The 12,292-nt window shown below is 42.2% G+C and overlaps 2 protein-coding genes, 1 long non-coding RNA gene and 3 other non-coding genes across 6 annotated transcripts; 2 read left to right on the top strand and 4 right to left on the bottom strand.

The window, feature by feature from the left end:
• Positions 1-233: 233 nt before the first annotated feature.
• On the top strand, positions 234-5,141 carry ctps1a (CTP synthase 1a). Its single transcript, XM_061060052.1, has 17 exons — positions 234-437; positions 522-692; positions 781-881; positions 969-1,085; positions 1,656-1,739; positions 1,933-2,013; positions 2,105-2,256; positions 2,344-2,476; positions 3,105-3,193; positions 3,292-3,386; positions 3,484-3,546; positions 3,876-3,919; positions 4,011-4,107; positions 4,188-4,243; positions 4,353-4,449; positions 4,669-4,813; positions 4,908-5,141. Exons 1-17 carry the CDS (start codon positions 269-271, stop codon positions 4,990-4,992), a joined length of 1,779 nt encoding a protein of 592 aa, XP_060916035.1. The 5' UTR covers positions 234-268; the 3' UTR covers positions 4,993-5,141.
• A 731-nt stretch (positions 5,142-5,872) lies between these two features.
• LOC132991453 (uncharacterized) lies at positions 5,873-7,862 on the bottom strand. Its single transcript, XR_009676192.1, has 6 exons — positions 7,713-7,862; positions 7,028-7,081; positions 6,726-6,778; positions 6,492-6,543; positions 6,181-6,254; positions 5,873-6,006 (listed from the first exon to the last, which is right to left on the bottom strand). It is a non-coding gene; the product is annotated as an uncharacterized LOC132991453 (long non-coding RNA).
• Positions 6,068-6,141, bottom strand: LOC132991741 (small nucleolar RNA SNORD99). The gene has a single exon (XR_009676254.1). It is a non-coding gene; the product is annotated as a small nucleolar RNA SNORD99 (small nucleolar RNA).
• LOC132991729 (small nucleolar RNA SNORA44) lies at positions 6,327-6,457 on the bottom strand. Its single transcript, XR_009676242.1, has one exon. It is a non-coding gene; the product is annotated as a small nucleolar RNA SNORA44 (small nucleolar RNA).
• Positions 6,854-6,990, bottom strand: LOC132991717 (small nucleolar RNA SNORA16B/SNORA16A family). The gene has a single exon (XR_009676230.1). It is a non-coding gene; the product is annotated as a small nucleolar RNA SNORA16B/SNORA16A family (small nucleolar RNA).
• Positions 7,863-8,445: 583 nt separating the features above from the next.
• On the top strand, positions 8,446-11,888 carry rab42a (RAB42, member RAS oncogene family a). Its single transcript, XM_061059366.1, has 2 exons — positions 8,446-8,878; positions 11,140-11,888. Exons 1-2 carry the CDS (start codon positions 8,664-8,666, stop codon positions 11,576-11,578), a joined length of 654 nt encoding a protein of 217 aa, XP_060915349.1. The 5' UTR covers positions 8,446-8,663; the 3' UTR covers positions 11,579-11,888.
• The last annotated feature ends 404 nt before the right edge of the window (positions 11,889-12,292 follow it).

The following is a 12,292-nucleotide window of genomic DNA, read 5'->3' on the forward strand; positions in this document are numbered from 1 at the left end:
GTGTTTTGTTCGAGGTCTGTCCGAGGAAATTAAAGAGACAATCTGGATTTTCAGTCTTAAAAATCCTCCTAAACCCCAAACACAAATTCTCAGCCCTAATAGTAAAATTGTAAATAAACATTTAGAATGCTGTTGTTATCGTATAGTTCAGAGTTTTAAGTTATATTTAGTCTGGTAGCTTAGACGGATACATGCCAAACACTGTGACACCCAAAACAACCTGCTTTTTAATTTCAACCTGTCATTCCTCTTCAGATACGGGAGCGTAATGATGAAGTACATCCTGGTAACCGGAGGAGTCATCTCAGGTATTGGCAAAGGGATCATAGCGAGCAGCGTGGGCACGATTCTGAAATCATGTGGCCTGCATGTAACCGCCATCAAGATCGACCCGTACATCAACATAGACGCAGGCACATTTTCACCCTATGAACACGGTAGGTCAAAGGAAGTCTTACCGCTCTTAATCTTACTGTACACATTAATGTGTTTTTACAATTGTGATTTTCTACTCTGCGCAGGGGAAGTGTTTGTGCTGGATGATGGCGGGGAGGTGGATTTGGATCTGGGGAACTATGAACGCTTCCTGGACATCCGGCTGACCAGAGACAACAACCTGACCACGGGAAAGATCTACCAATCAGTCATAAACAAAGAGAGGAGAGGGGACTACCTGGGGAAGACCGTTCAAGGTAAACGACGACTGTAGAAGATCGGTAAAGGGATCCACTATGAGGAGAAACATCTGCAATAATTTTGTGTTTTTCTTTCTCTTTCCAGTTGTGCCACACATCACCGACGCCATTCAGGAGTGGGTTGTGAAACAGGCTAAAGTACCCGTCGATGACGACGATATCGAACCTCAAGTTTGTGTAATAGAGGTAAGCTGAGTGTTTTTATTACTGCACAACCAAAAGGCCCTGCTGAGACAAAGGCTTTCCACTGATCGTATTTGTGACTGTTTGCAGTTAGGAGGCACTGTGGGAGACATCGAGAGTATGCCCTTCATCGAGGCCTTCAGGCAGTTCCAGTTTAAAGTGAAGAGAGAGAACTTCTGTAACATTCACGTCAGTTTAATACCACAGGTAAGAGAGCAACGCCACATCTTCCTGCCTTTAAAAAGGAAATAAGTCAGCTGCTGTAGAGAAGACCAGAGCCCCGGATCCGAGTACGCATGACCCCAAAGCCCGGTTCATTTGATCAGCGTGAACACAAACGTACTGCACCTCGAACCGTACTCGTGCAACAAGCCCGAGTCCGCTTAAAGAGCTGGTTTGGGCCACGGTTCATGTGTACTCGAGTACGGTCTGTGCTCAAACTATTTGTAAGGAAAATGTTACTGCCTCTATCTTCAACTATTTTGAAATTGGGGTTAAAAGGTAGAGCCGTGAAGAAATGACTACTCAATTAATTGATAAGTCAGAGCAAACAGAACATTGTGCGGACGACATTTAATCAACCCCACTGATTGGACGAGAACCTTTTCAATACAAATTAAACTTTCTCCAAAAACAATACACTCTCCTCTAGCTTTAGGGAGACTGGACTATCTATTCTATTTTTTTATGTTTGAGATCAAAGAGCCAGTTTTGTAATATATACCGTCAGTTTAATATTCTTTTTTTTTTTTGCAATGTCATCATTTTTCTGTGCAGCCCAGTGCAACAGGAGAGCAGAAAACCAAACCAACCCAGAACAGCGTCAGAGAGCTGAGAGGACTGGGTCTGTCCCCTGATCTGGTGAGTCACCTGCCGTCCTCACTCATTAGTAAATGCTCCCTTCTTCTGTGTGTGTGACTTTGAATGTCACCTTCTTTAATGCGTTTTTTTTTCTTAGCAATATCAGAACTTAAAGTTGTAAACTCTACCTGTGGAGGGTTATGAGGTACATTTTGAAAGGGGGTCTTAATTGATCTGTCATCTCTGCCGTCAGATCATGTGTCGCTGCTCCACGGCTCTGGAGAACTCTGTCAAAGAAAAGATCTCAATGTTCTGCCATGTAGAACCTGAACAGGTACGTTACCGACTCCCTGTCTCGTCGTCTTCGACCAAGCTGAGCCCAAACCCTCGAAACGACTCCAAACTCACTGACGTGTCTTTCCCAGGTCATCTGTGTGCACGACGTCTCCTCCATCTACAGAGTCCCGTTACTGCTGGAGAATCAGGGTGTGGTGGGATACCTGAGCAGGAGACTCAACATGCCCATAGAGACCCGGCCCCGGAGAATGCTGACCAAGTGGAAGGAGATGTCCGACAGGTGAGAGCAAAGATGGAAAACCAAGCTTCAGCGTTCTCTCCTGCCCTGTGTGATCTGCACATACTAATAGATATTCTGTCCTCACAGGTCGGACCGGCTGCTGGAGCACTGCTCTATAGCGCTGGTGGGGAAGTACACAAAGTTTTCAGACTCCTACGCTTCAGTCATCAAAGCTCTGGAGCACTCTGCCCTCGCCATCAGCCATAAATTAGAGGTCAAGGTATGTAGACATGGAGCCTCACTGCTTTAATATCATGTTCTAACAATGTTTCATAAAATGTTATTGTGCACAACAATACAAGCTTTAAGAGCTGACTCTTTAGGCTTTCAGTATATCCGCCAAACGTTTTTGAATACTTAAAATAATTTTATGGCCATGTAAAATCGACTTCAAAATTCGATCACCTAGCGGACGATATGCACTCACCCTCTACCGCTTTAGCTCGTGTAGCTGATCGTTTCTGTATCTGATGACACAGAGAGAGACGTCACATGTTTTTCTGGCTTTTTCATCATTATGTCTGTTGCTAATCACATCCGTGAAGTAAGCACTACAGAGGTGTAAAAACGGTCTTTCTTTGTAAAAGTTGATATGAGATTTCAGGGGGGTTGCAGACAGAAAATAGGATAGCTCTTTCTTTTGTTTGGAGAAAAGCAGGATGATGAAGTTTTGTGAGGCCGGCAGAGATCACAACTTGTTTTGTCATTGAATATTCACAAACAAGCAAACCGGGAAAGAAGCTCATAATCCAGCCATCAAGTCTTACAGTAAATATGTACTGTATGTGATTGATTATCTTGAACTCTTTAGACCTCCCCTTTAAGGTCTTTGTGTCTCTCCTCCTCAGTATATAGACTCTGCACATTTGGAGCCCAGCACTCTGCAGGAGGAACCAGTGAAATACCATGAAGCGTGGCAGAAGCTCTGCAGTGCTGAGTGAGTGCTGAGTGCTTTTTTTCTTTTTATTCTTGAAAGGTAAAACATCTTTTATGATATTGTTTAATGAACTGTCTCCCACCCTCCTCTGTCCACAGTGGCATCCTGGTTCCTGGAGGTTTTGGTGTCAGAGGAACTGAAGGAAAGATTCATGCCATCAACTGGGCCAGAAAACAGAAGAAGCCTTTTCTAGGTACATGAGCTTACTTTGTGCTGAATGCTGTGATCTCTTCTTCCGATTTGTCATGTTGAAATGAACGCACCACTCTTCTGGTGTCTCGTCTCTGCAGGTGTGTGTCTGGGAATGCAGCTGGCTGTGTGTGAATTTGCCAGGAACGTGCTCGGCTGGGAAGGTAACATGAACTCTCCTACATTGTAAAACCGGTTCATTGTTTGTATATTAAAAAGCTACTTACAGAACAGCAGAAATCAATCAACACCAAAGAGAGAGTCGTTTACTATTACTAGTTAAGGTAAATAAAGAGTAAAACTAAAAAACTACACAACACTTCAACTGTGTCGAAGTTGGAGCTGAATCAGAGCGTTACTTGAACCATGCAAGCACAACTATCTGTTAATTACATATGCACGCCTGAAAATATCTAGATAATTTCAGGATATTCTCCTTCAGTGACTACCTCAAAGTTCACTAGACATTAAACTTTTCATTTTTTTTCCTCAGATGCAAACTCAACTGAATTCCACCCAGAATCAAAACACCCTGTGGTAAGTCACTTTTGATTCAGTATAAGACTTTGTAGTCTTTAGTCCTGAGATGTGTTTTGTCCTGAGATTTTAACGTTTTGATCTTTTGCAGGTCATCGATATGCCAGAACACAACCCGGGACAGATGGGCGGGACTATGAGGCTAGGAAAGAGACGGACCATTTTCAAGACAACAAACAGCGTAATACGTAAGTGTACAATGAAAACAACAACTTTAAAGAGCATTATCGATGTACCTGCCTTGTGCTCAGCTGTTTTTGTATTCCAGGCAGACTTTATGGAGATGCAGAGTATGTGGATGAAAGGCACAGACATCGCTTTGAGGTTTGTTTACCTCTCTGTTTTATCAGGAGCAGCGTACCAAGGCTTTGACCGTTTTTTTTTTATTTTTTAATTTCTTATCTTGAAATGTTTTTATTTTGTTCATGTCCAGGTCAATCCTGAGCTCACGAGTCACTTTGAGGAGAAGGGCTTCCGTTTCATAGGTCAAGACGTCGAAGGGGAGAGAATGGAGGTCATAGAGCTGGATGGTACGAAACATTCAAACCTTATTTTAAAATGTCATCCTGGTGTTTTAAACCCGGGTCTGATGTTTTCCAGTCACTCGAGTAGATTACTCCAGCTGAAGTGAAATTAAAGTCCCATCAAATTATATTTGGCTGCAGGGGTTACATTGCAAAAATAATAATGGTTTCAGAAATTAACTCTTGCTGCTAAAGTTCTTTAAGAAAATATATTTTTCTTTCCAGATCATCCTTACTTTGTCGGAGTGCAGTACCATCCTGAGTTCACCTCTCGACCCATCAAGCCATCACCCCCCTATTTCGGTTTGCTGCTCGCTGCTGCCGGAAAGATACAGAGCTACTTACAGAAGGGTTGCCGTCTGTCTCCAAGGTAACTATACAGCGTTATGTCACATGTCTGAGTTAGTTTAAAGATGGTCTTATCAGATCTGATGTTTGAATTCAGTTTTGTTTTTTTAACACAGGGATACCTACAGCGATCAGAGCGGCACCAGCACCCCGGACTCTGAGATATCAGAGCTGAAATTACCTTCAATCTCGAGCGAATGACTCTGGTCTGAAATTCAGCATTAAAGTTTCTTTGTATATTTTACCAATGAACCTCAACATTACATTTATATACTGCTTCATTTTAGGGAATACATGAAATCTTTTTCTGTCTTGAACAAAAACAACCATAAATGTCAGTTACCTTCCCATTTTGGTTTCCAATATTATTTCTTTTTAAATTGTTTTCCAAGTTTCCTCAACAAGTCAATCATGTCAACATCAGGCAAATTTAACTTCTGTAGTGTTGCAAACCACAATACTAACAGCTGATATCAGTGCTCTGGATCAAGTGTTAAAGCAGCTTGGCCGGATAGTTGAGGCGCTAAACTCCTCAGTTTGGAAAATTTATTTTGCCCCCAATATTAAATGAGTTGTATTTAATCATCGGAAAGTCTGATCAGTCACCTACGAGGTATAATATGGAAGGATTGGTCTTTCTTGGGATGAGCAACAGAGGTAGCCGAAAGAAATGTGCCAAAAATCCCCTGCAATGTTCATATAGCCTGTGTGGCCAGCACCGCTTTGAAGTCCCTGACAGTGTTAAGGTGTAAAATGGCCAATTTTATTTGTGAAATTGGAATCAAATCCACCAACTCAGGGGATTTCGGCAGGTATGAAGTGCCTAATCAGGCTTTCACCAATAATTATGAAAGTGGTTAAAAAAAAAATATATATATTTAACTCCACAAATCTAGGAGAGCTGCAGTTGTAAGTTATACATATTACTGAATCCAGCATTTTAGCTTAGACCTTTCTTTACAGTGTGGCCTTACTGTAAATATGTATCACTACAATGGGCTGCAGTTAACTTTTCTATGAATTAAGTGTGAATAAAAAAAAAGGAATCCAAATAAACAGTATATGTTTTATTTCATTCAATGTACAGTCTTCATTTGTATAACAATTGACATCTCATGAGCACATCACATTATCTTTCCTCTTAAGGCAATTAAATGTGGATGGCCTTCAGTGGTGCCAATTCTGGCAGGTCTCCGCCCCATCATGTTACTGGACCTGAAATTAAGGAAAAGTTAATTAGTGCTATTCTAAAGCAGTTTCTCAACATGAATTACAGTGCTGATCTCAGTCCCATATCCGCAAGCTTCATCCAACAGTCCTCATTGTGTCATGTTATCATCATGGATCAGAAAAGAAAAAAGCATTTGAGATTCGCATTTTTTTACATACCTGCACAAGCCAGGGACACATGAGCACATTCAGCTCTCAACACCAGACAGAAGATCAGTTGATCTCACTCATGCCTACAGAACAAGAAAAGACATTTCAGGTCCCATGGCATACCTTATATTCTTTACTGCTGCATTAACAAACGTGACTGTCGGACAGTTGAGTGGCTGCTTATGGCACAAGAGGCCACAGCAGTCAAAGACCACCCCATGTTTTTGCACACATTTGGAGAACCATGGGCTACAACACAAGCCCGGGTCCTTAGGATAGCATGCTTGCAACTCAAATACTTATTTAAAAACTAGTTTTACCTTAACAGCACACAGCTTTAGTCGGTCACACTTCATCAGCCTGGAGGATCACCTAGCAGGCAAAAAATAAATATTTAAAAAAAATGAGTTTTTGCAAATCTTTTCCCACTCATTTTCTTTCCAATGCAATTTTGTGGCTCAGTTATAAATGTCTCAATCAAGCCTTAACTCAGTGAGGGCAAGTTTGTCATCACAGCCAGAACACTTTATCTAACTTTAGTCTGAGGAAGTTACCTTCACATGATGTGGCCTTTTCTTTTTTTCCACCTTCCACATCAGTGTGACACCTGCAAGATACAGAAAATGGTTTAGACAAAAAGGTAACATTTTTAAGTGGCTTTTGTAAATCAGTATGCCTTTTAGTTTGTCCTTCCCCTTAATGTTGCTTGAGCAGTTATTTTCAAACTGAACAGCGACCGTCGGTGAAAGTCATCATCTCGGCTGCCTGTTGACCGCTCACTGCTACAGTGGAGCACGAACGGCTTCGATAGGAGCCTGATGCAAGTAAACTTACAGGGCAAGAAAACTCAACATACCTGCGTTTGATGCAGACACCCATGGTAGGAGATTCTCGGAAATACTTGTTGGCCCTGTAAGGATAAAGGGAACTTTAAATGCATGCTCTTAATAGCAAAGTCAGTACAATATTATAACAAGGAATTAAAGACTTTAAAATGCACCACGGTTCAATAAGTTCTTTTAAAAAAAAAAAAAAAAAAAAAAAAAGAGATTTTACTCTTATGGTTGTGGGTCAAGCAACCCTTCTCACTAAGTATTGTGGGCAAGAAAAGGGGAAAACAGAAAACCTGCTTTGTAGGTTAAAGAAACGTCAATCCCGTGTCGTATTAGAACCAATGACTTGCAAAGGATCTACCCACGTGGATCAGTTAGCATTAGCATTTAGCTAATGTGAAACTACAACGTTTCGCCCACGTTTTATTCTTCTAAACTTAGAAAAAGGATTTACTTGAAAATAGAAAGGCTACTAAATTATGTTAAAACTGATTAAATGTGTTAAGAAGTATAAACTTAAGCCACATTAATAGTAGAAACCAGACATAACGTTAGCATGGTTAACAACTCACTCTTTCCAGCCCAAACTAGTAAATAACGTGGTCTGTAAGTCTATAAAAGTCTTCTCAACATAGAAATGTTATCATGTCACGTTATAAAAACACACTTAACTCAAATGAATGAAAAGATTACTAGTCAGGGCCTTACCAAATTCTTTCTGGAGCACAGTTTTCCTGCGGAGGTCTTGAGGAGGAAGAGATAGAAAGAAGAGTTCCGTGCTCTTTTATATACGCTCGCGCCTAGCAGCAGGTCGCCGATTGGCTGATATTAACCAAGTGCATGATGGGAAATGTATTTTTTTAAACACGTTGTACTAATCGTGCTCCCTTTGAGGTTACTGACACAGAGAGGGGTACCAGCGACAACTGAGATTTTTTTAAATTCAACAAAGGCATTTTGTTTTCCCTTGGGAAAGACAACTGCAATGTTTGTATGCAAATACATGTCGGCTCACTAAAGAGAAAGACCGGAAATAACCTGTCGAATCTGGCGCTGCTTGCTTCAGAACCACGGACAGCAGCACTGCCTTCACATATTGATCTTTCGCTTGTAATAACGACTGTGCGAGTGTGTCGTGTTACAGACGAGCAGCTGTGGCATGCAGTTTTTAATTAAACGTCAAGTGAAGTGAAATAATCTGTAGGAATGTCACACAAAGTTGGCAAAAAAAAAAAAAATCCTCTTGGTGCAAGTGTCACTTTGACGTTGAAATTCCTACTGCGAGTAGCCCAATAAGCAGCTGACTTAAGGCTTAGTAGGTTACTATAAGATACGGCCATAATTTACGTTTTCTCGTGGTCAAACAGCAGCTTATCTCTGAGCTTGAAAGTACAATTGTCTCATTCACGTCTGCAGCAGCTAGGTTTGTAGTTGTAGTCAAATGTCATGTGTAGTAGTGCATAGGTAAATCTATCACATGATTGCTCAGCGTCTCTGAGCAGCAGAAGGCAGCAGCAGCAGGAGCAGGAGCAGCAGGAGGAGCGGGGCTTCATGTAAACACACCGCGCACAGGGCTTTGTTTCACACACACTCATACACACACACACACACACACACACACACGCTCGTCGCAGGCTCCCCCGTTCTTCTAGTCATGCCATGGATATTTTGTGGCAATACCAGTTCAGGATAATTTTACTCGGGGATTCCACGGTGGGCAAGTCGTCGCTGCTGAAGCGCTTCACGGACGGAATTTACAGCGATGTGGCGGATCCGACGGTCGGGGTAGATTTTTATGCCCGCTCGCTTGATGTCGAGCCCGGGGTGAAAATAAAGCTCCAGCTCTGGGATACTGCCGGCCAGGAACGATTCAGGTAAATATAAATTAGGCTAAATGTCTGATCTCCAAATTGAATGTGACGACTATCCTTCACCGGGGTGATTTGGCGTTTAAATAATGTAGAGGCCTTTGCTCGCTGTCGTGTTTGACTCATATAAAAGGAAACCCTTTAAATTGAATTAAGGCCATTCCCCCCCTCCTCGTTGTGATGTAATGAAGTGAGTGTGGACAGTGGGGGAAAGAAGATTATATTGGCCTCGATCTGCTGATGCCCTCGCCCTTATAATAACAGCGAAAATGGAGTTGCATCATTGCATTCATTCACGGGTGGATGATGGGCAGCCTCCTCATGTTTAGGCCTCAGATTTGAGATACTGACTCAACAGTCTCCAGGGCAACACAAATATGACAACCATGTACTCAGATCTAGTGTTTAGCATTCATCTAGACCTACCCTGTTGCTTTTTTTCTGTTTCATGATGTGTCCCCGGCTGTCATGGGTAATTTCCTTTAAAGTGCTGCTGTGTCTGGAGAAGCAGCTCTTCTGCTCTCAGATCTGCTTTTCTCGTTTGAAGCCAAAGCATCAGAGGGTGTTTTCCTGTCAGGCTTCACCACACAAGACTTGTGCTTCTCTCTGACAATGGTTTGTGAAATCAGCCAGCTTTATTCAAAGAAAAAAAACAAATAAACCTGTGCACTGCAATGTCTAAAGCAGAACTCATGCCAGATCATTGCCAGACTTGGTGTAGAGGGGCAACAAATCCAGGGTCTGTGACATTTTAGGGCCCAAAATCAATTCACTTCTTTTCAACCATAGCCAGTTTGTTGAAATGCAAATTGCTAAGTATTTTTTATTTTTTTTGCATTTTAATTCAACGTTGCCAAACCATCACTTATCTGCGTATGGACAAATGTTCTGAGTGAAGGAAGTTTGGTATTTTTGTTCTAGCCATCTTCTTTTCTAGAACAGGAAGTGACCATATTGAGAGCAGAAGGTGGATATAAAAGGCCTTGCTTATCATTGAAAGGTCAGGGTGGTGGTGACTTGCCAAGCACAGGTAATGCTTTAAAGCCTATACCCACATAATCATCTAATCTATTCGTAATGGGAGCATAATTTACTAAATGAACATCATACTGTAATCGAGAAGATTTTAACATTGGGAATGAGATACGTGGGTGGATCAGGAAACTTTAAAATTGACAATAGGCTACTGGAGCACTGATGGCCCCATGTGCAGAGGAAGGTCCTCCATACAAGCGGGCGGCCCGGGTTTGGGTCTTTAACCTCATTCACCACTCTCTCCACTGGTTACCTGCTCTATCTACTGTCCTATCAAATTAAGGCAAACAAGCCAGAAATCAAAATCTTTCAAAAAGGAAATAGGCTTCTTCTTTATGGGCTTTTATACAATAGTTTTTTTTGCAGCCAATTTAGTTGCCCCCCTTGCCGACCTTTAGAAAGAATGCAAGTTTAAAGTGCATGCAGCATCTTTACTGCACAATTCAAAGAAGCTATACTTTTACTTTTTGTATTATAGTCTATGTTTTTACACATTTCAGGGCCTTTTTTGTTACCATGTGTTAAATTCTAGTGTAATATTTAAATGATTTCAATCTCAATATATTAACATATGTTTTACATCATGCCTACACATTTAAACGTGCCCCAGAAACAGAAACAGAGCAGAACCACTTCACAATTTGGACGTCAAATTCCAATCAAATTGATGTCATTCATGCATTTTGGCTTTTTGGCATTTAGAGTTTTTTCTTCGGCATTCCTTCAACTCACTCTATTACGAGTTCATCCAACCAAAATTGCATTGTTTTGAGTTCATGCTGCTGTAGTATTGCCAGATTGCAGCAGTTATGTGTCTTGCTAGATACGTTAAAACTGCAACTCTTTGGGGACAGGTTAGCTGTGCTTAACAAGCACTCTGATGCTGGAAAGAACGCAAATGGTTGGTGTCTAATCTTAGATACCATTGGCTCGAGCTAAGCTGGGCCTGACCTATCAAACAGGTGATCAAACTCGGCACTGGTCAGCATCATGTAGCTTCAAGCGGCCGTAAAGTTGATTTAAACGGAGCTATGTGAGCCTCATGGGGACATGATAGTGTTTTGTTATTAAAGATTTACCATGTTGGGCTTGACTACCACAAATAACCAAAATGAAGAATCATTGTTAAACTGGCATGGGTAACTTGAGGTTATTTTACTGACGCTAGTTTTGCCTGAAGATTTAAAAATGTCCTTTCACAAGACTTAAGCGTTCATTTATCTACTCAACAGGTCCATCACGACATCATACTACCGTAACTCCGTGGGTGGGCTGCTAGTCTTCGATCTCACCAACAGGAAGACCTTCGACCATGTGAAGGAGTGGCACAAGGAGGTGAGTGAGCACATCCTGCCTCACCACATGGTCTACATCCTCATCGGCCACAAGAGCGACCTCAACAAAGACCGCAAGGTGAGCCGGGACGAGGCGGAGCAGCTGGCGGCCGAGCTCGGCATCCGCTACGTGGAAACGTCCGCCAAGTGCAACAGCAACGTGGACCGAGCCTTCGAGCTGCTGACCAGGGACATCTACGAGCTGATGAAGATGGGGGAGATTGTCACCCGCGACGGATGGGATGGAGTGAAGAGCGGCCTCACTGCCAAGGTCCTCTACCCGGAGGACGAAGAGGAGCTGGCCGCTGCGACGGCTGAAAAGGGCTGCCACTGCTGACTTAGAACTCTCTGAGTCCAAACACTGTCTTCTTGTCACACCAAGAGCTCACCTCGTCTCACAGCCGTCCATCCAAACCAAGTCTCTCAGGCTTAGCACCCTGAAATCACCATCCATCACCCCCTCACCTTGTGCTCCGTGCCCTTTCTGTGTTCAGGTTCTTATGACAACTGGAGTTTTATCTAAGACGAGGGTTGTACACCCCGATGTGTATCTTTTAGGCAAGTTGTATCTCTAAATCCACATGGTGTAGCATGAAACAGCCCGTTTGAGACCATAGGTTCAGAAAGCTACAGAGGGGATCATGTCGTGGACTTAGCTTAGTATGTGGCCAATACTCCTTTACACAGCCCGTGGGGTTAATGGACTTCTGAGCATACTGAAGGTACAGAGAAATCAATGGACTGTGCCGTCCTGTCGTCTGGCATCTATTGTGGGTTTCTACCTGTCAAAGTGCGTGCGATGCTTTTCCTGCAATCGTTTGTGACTGTAAAACTGTAAATAATAGTGAAATCTATAGAGATAAAAGCTGAAAGGTCACAGAAAAGTTATTTAAATGATGATGTGAACAGACACAGTGCACTATTCAATACGTGTCACCATGTTAATCAATGTGCTACTGTAAGCTGTATGTGCACTGACGCCAAACTGACTCCGATCATTCTGTGAATAGATGATTCATGTTTTCGTAAAGAATATAGATAATTCTAGTTT

This window comes from Labrus mixtus, chromosome 16 (assembly GCF_963584025.1).
Source record: "Labrus mixtus chromosome 16, fLabMix1.1, whole genome shotgun sequence".
Taxonomy (NCBI): Eukaryota; Metazoa; Chordata; class Actinopteri; order Labriformes; family Labridae; genus Labrus; species Labrus mixtus.

Excerpts from the sequence above, each read along its gene's own strand:
- ctps1a (XM_061060052.1), top strand. The coding sequence starts at position 269 with ATGATGAAGTACATCCTGGTAACCGGAGGAGTCATCTCAGGTATTGGC. Across the intron at positions 4,108-4,187 it reads GACAACAAACAGCGTAATAC|GCAGACTTTATGGAGATGCA; the intron begins GTAAGTGTACAA and ends TTTGTATTCCAG. Across the intron at positions 4,244-4,352 it reads GGCACAGACATCGCTTTGAG|GTCAATCCTGAGCTCACGAG; the intron begins GTTTGTTTACCT and ends GTTCATGTCCAG.
- rab42a (XM_061059366.1), top strand. The coding sequence starts at position 8,664 with ATGGATATTTTGTGGCAATACCAGTTCAGGATAATTTTACTCGGGGAT. Across the intron at positions 8,879-11,139 it reads GCCGGCCAGGAACGATTCAG|GTCCATCACGACATCATACT; the intron begins GTAAATATAAAT and ends TCTACTCAACAG.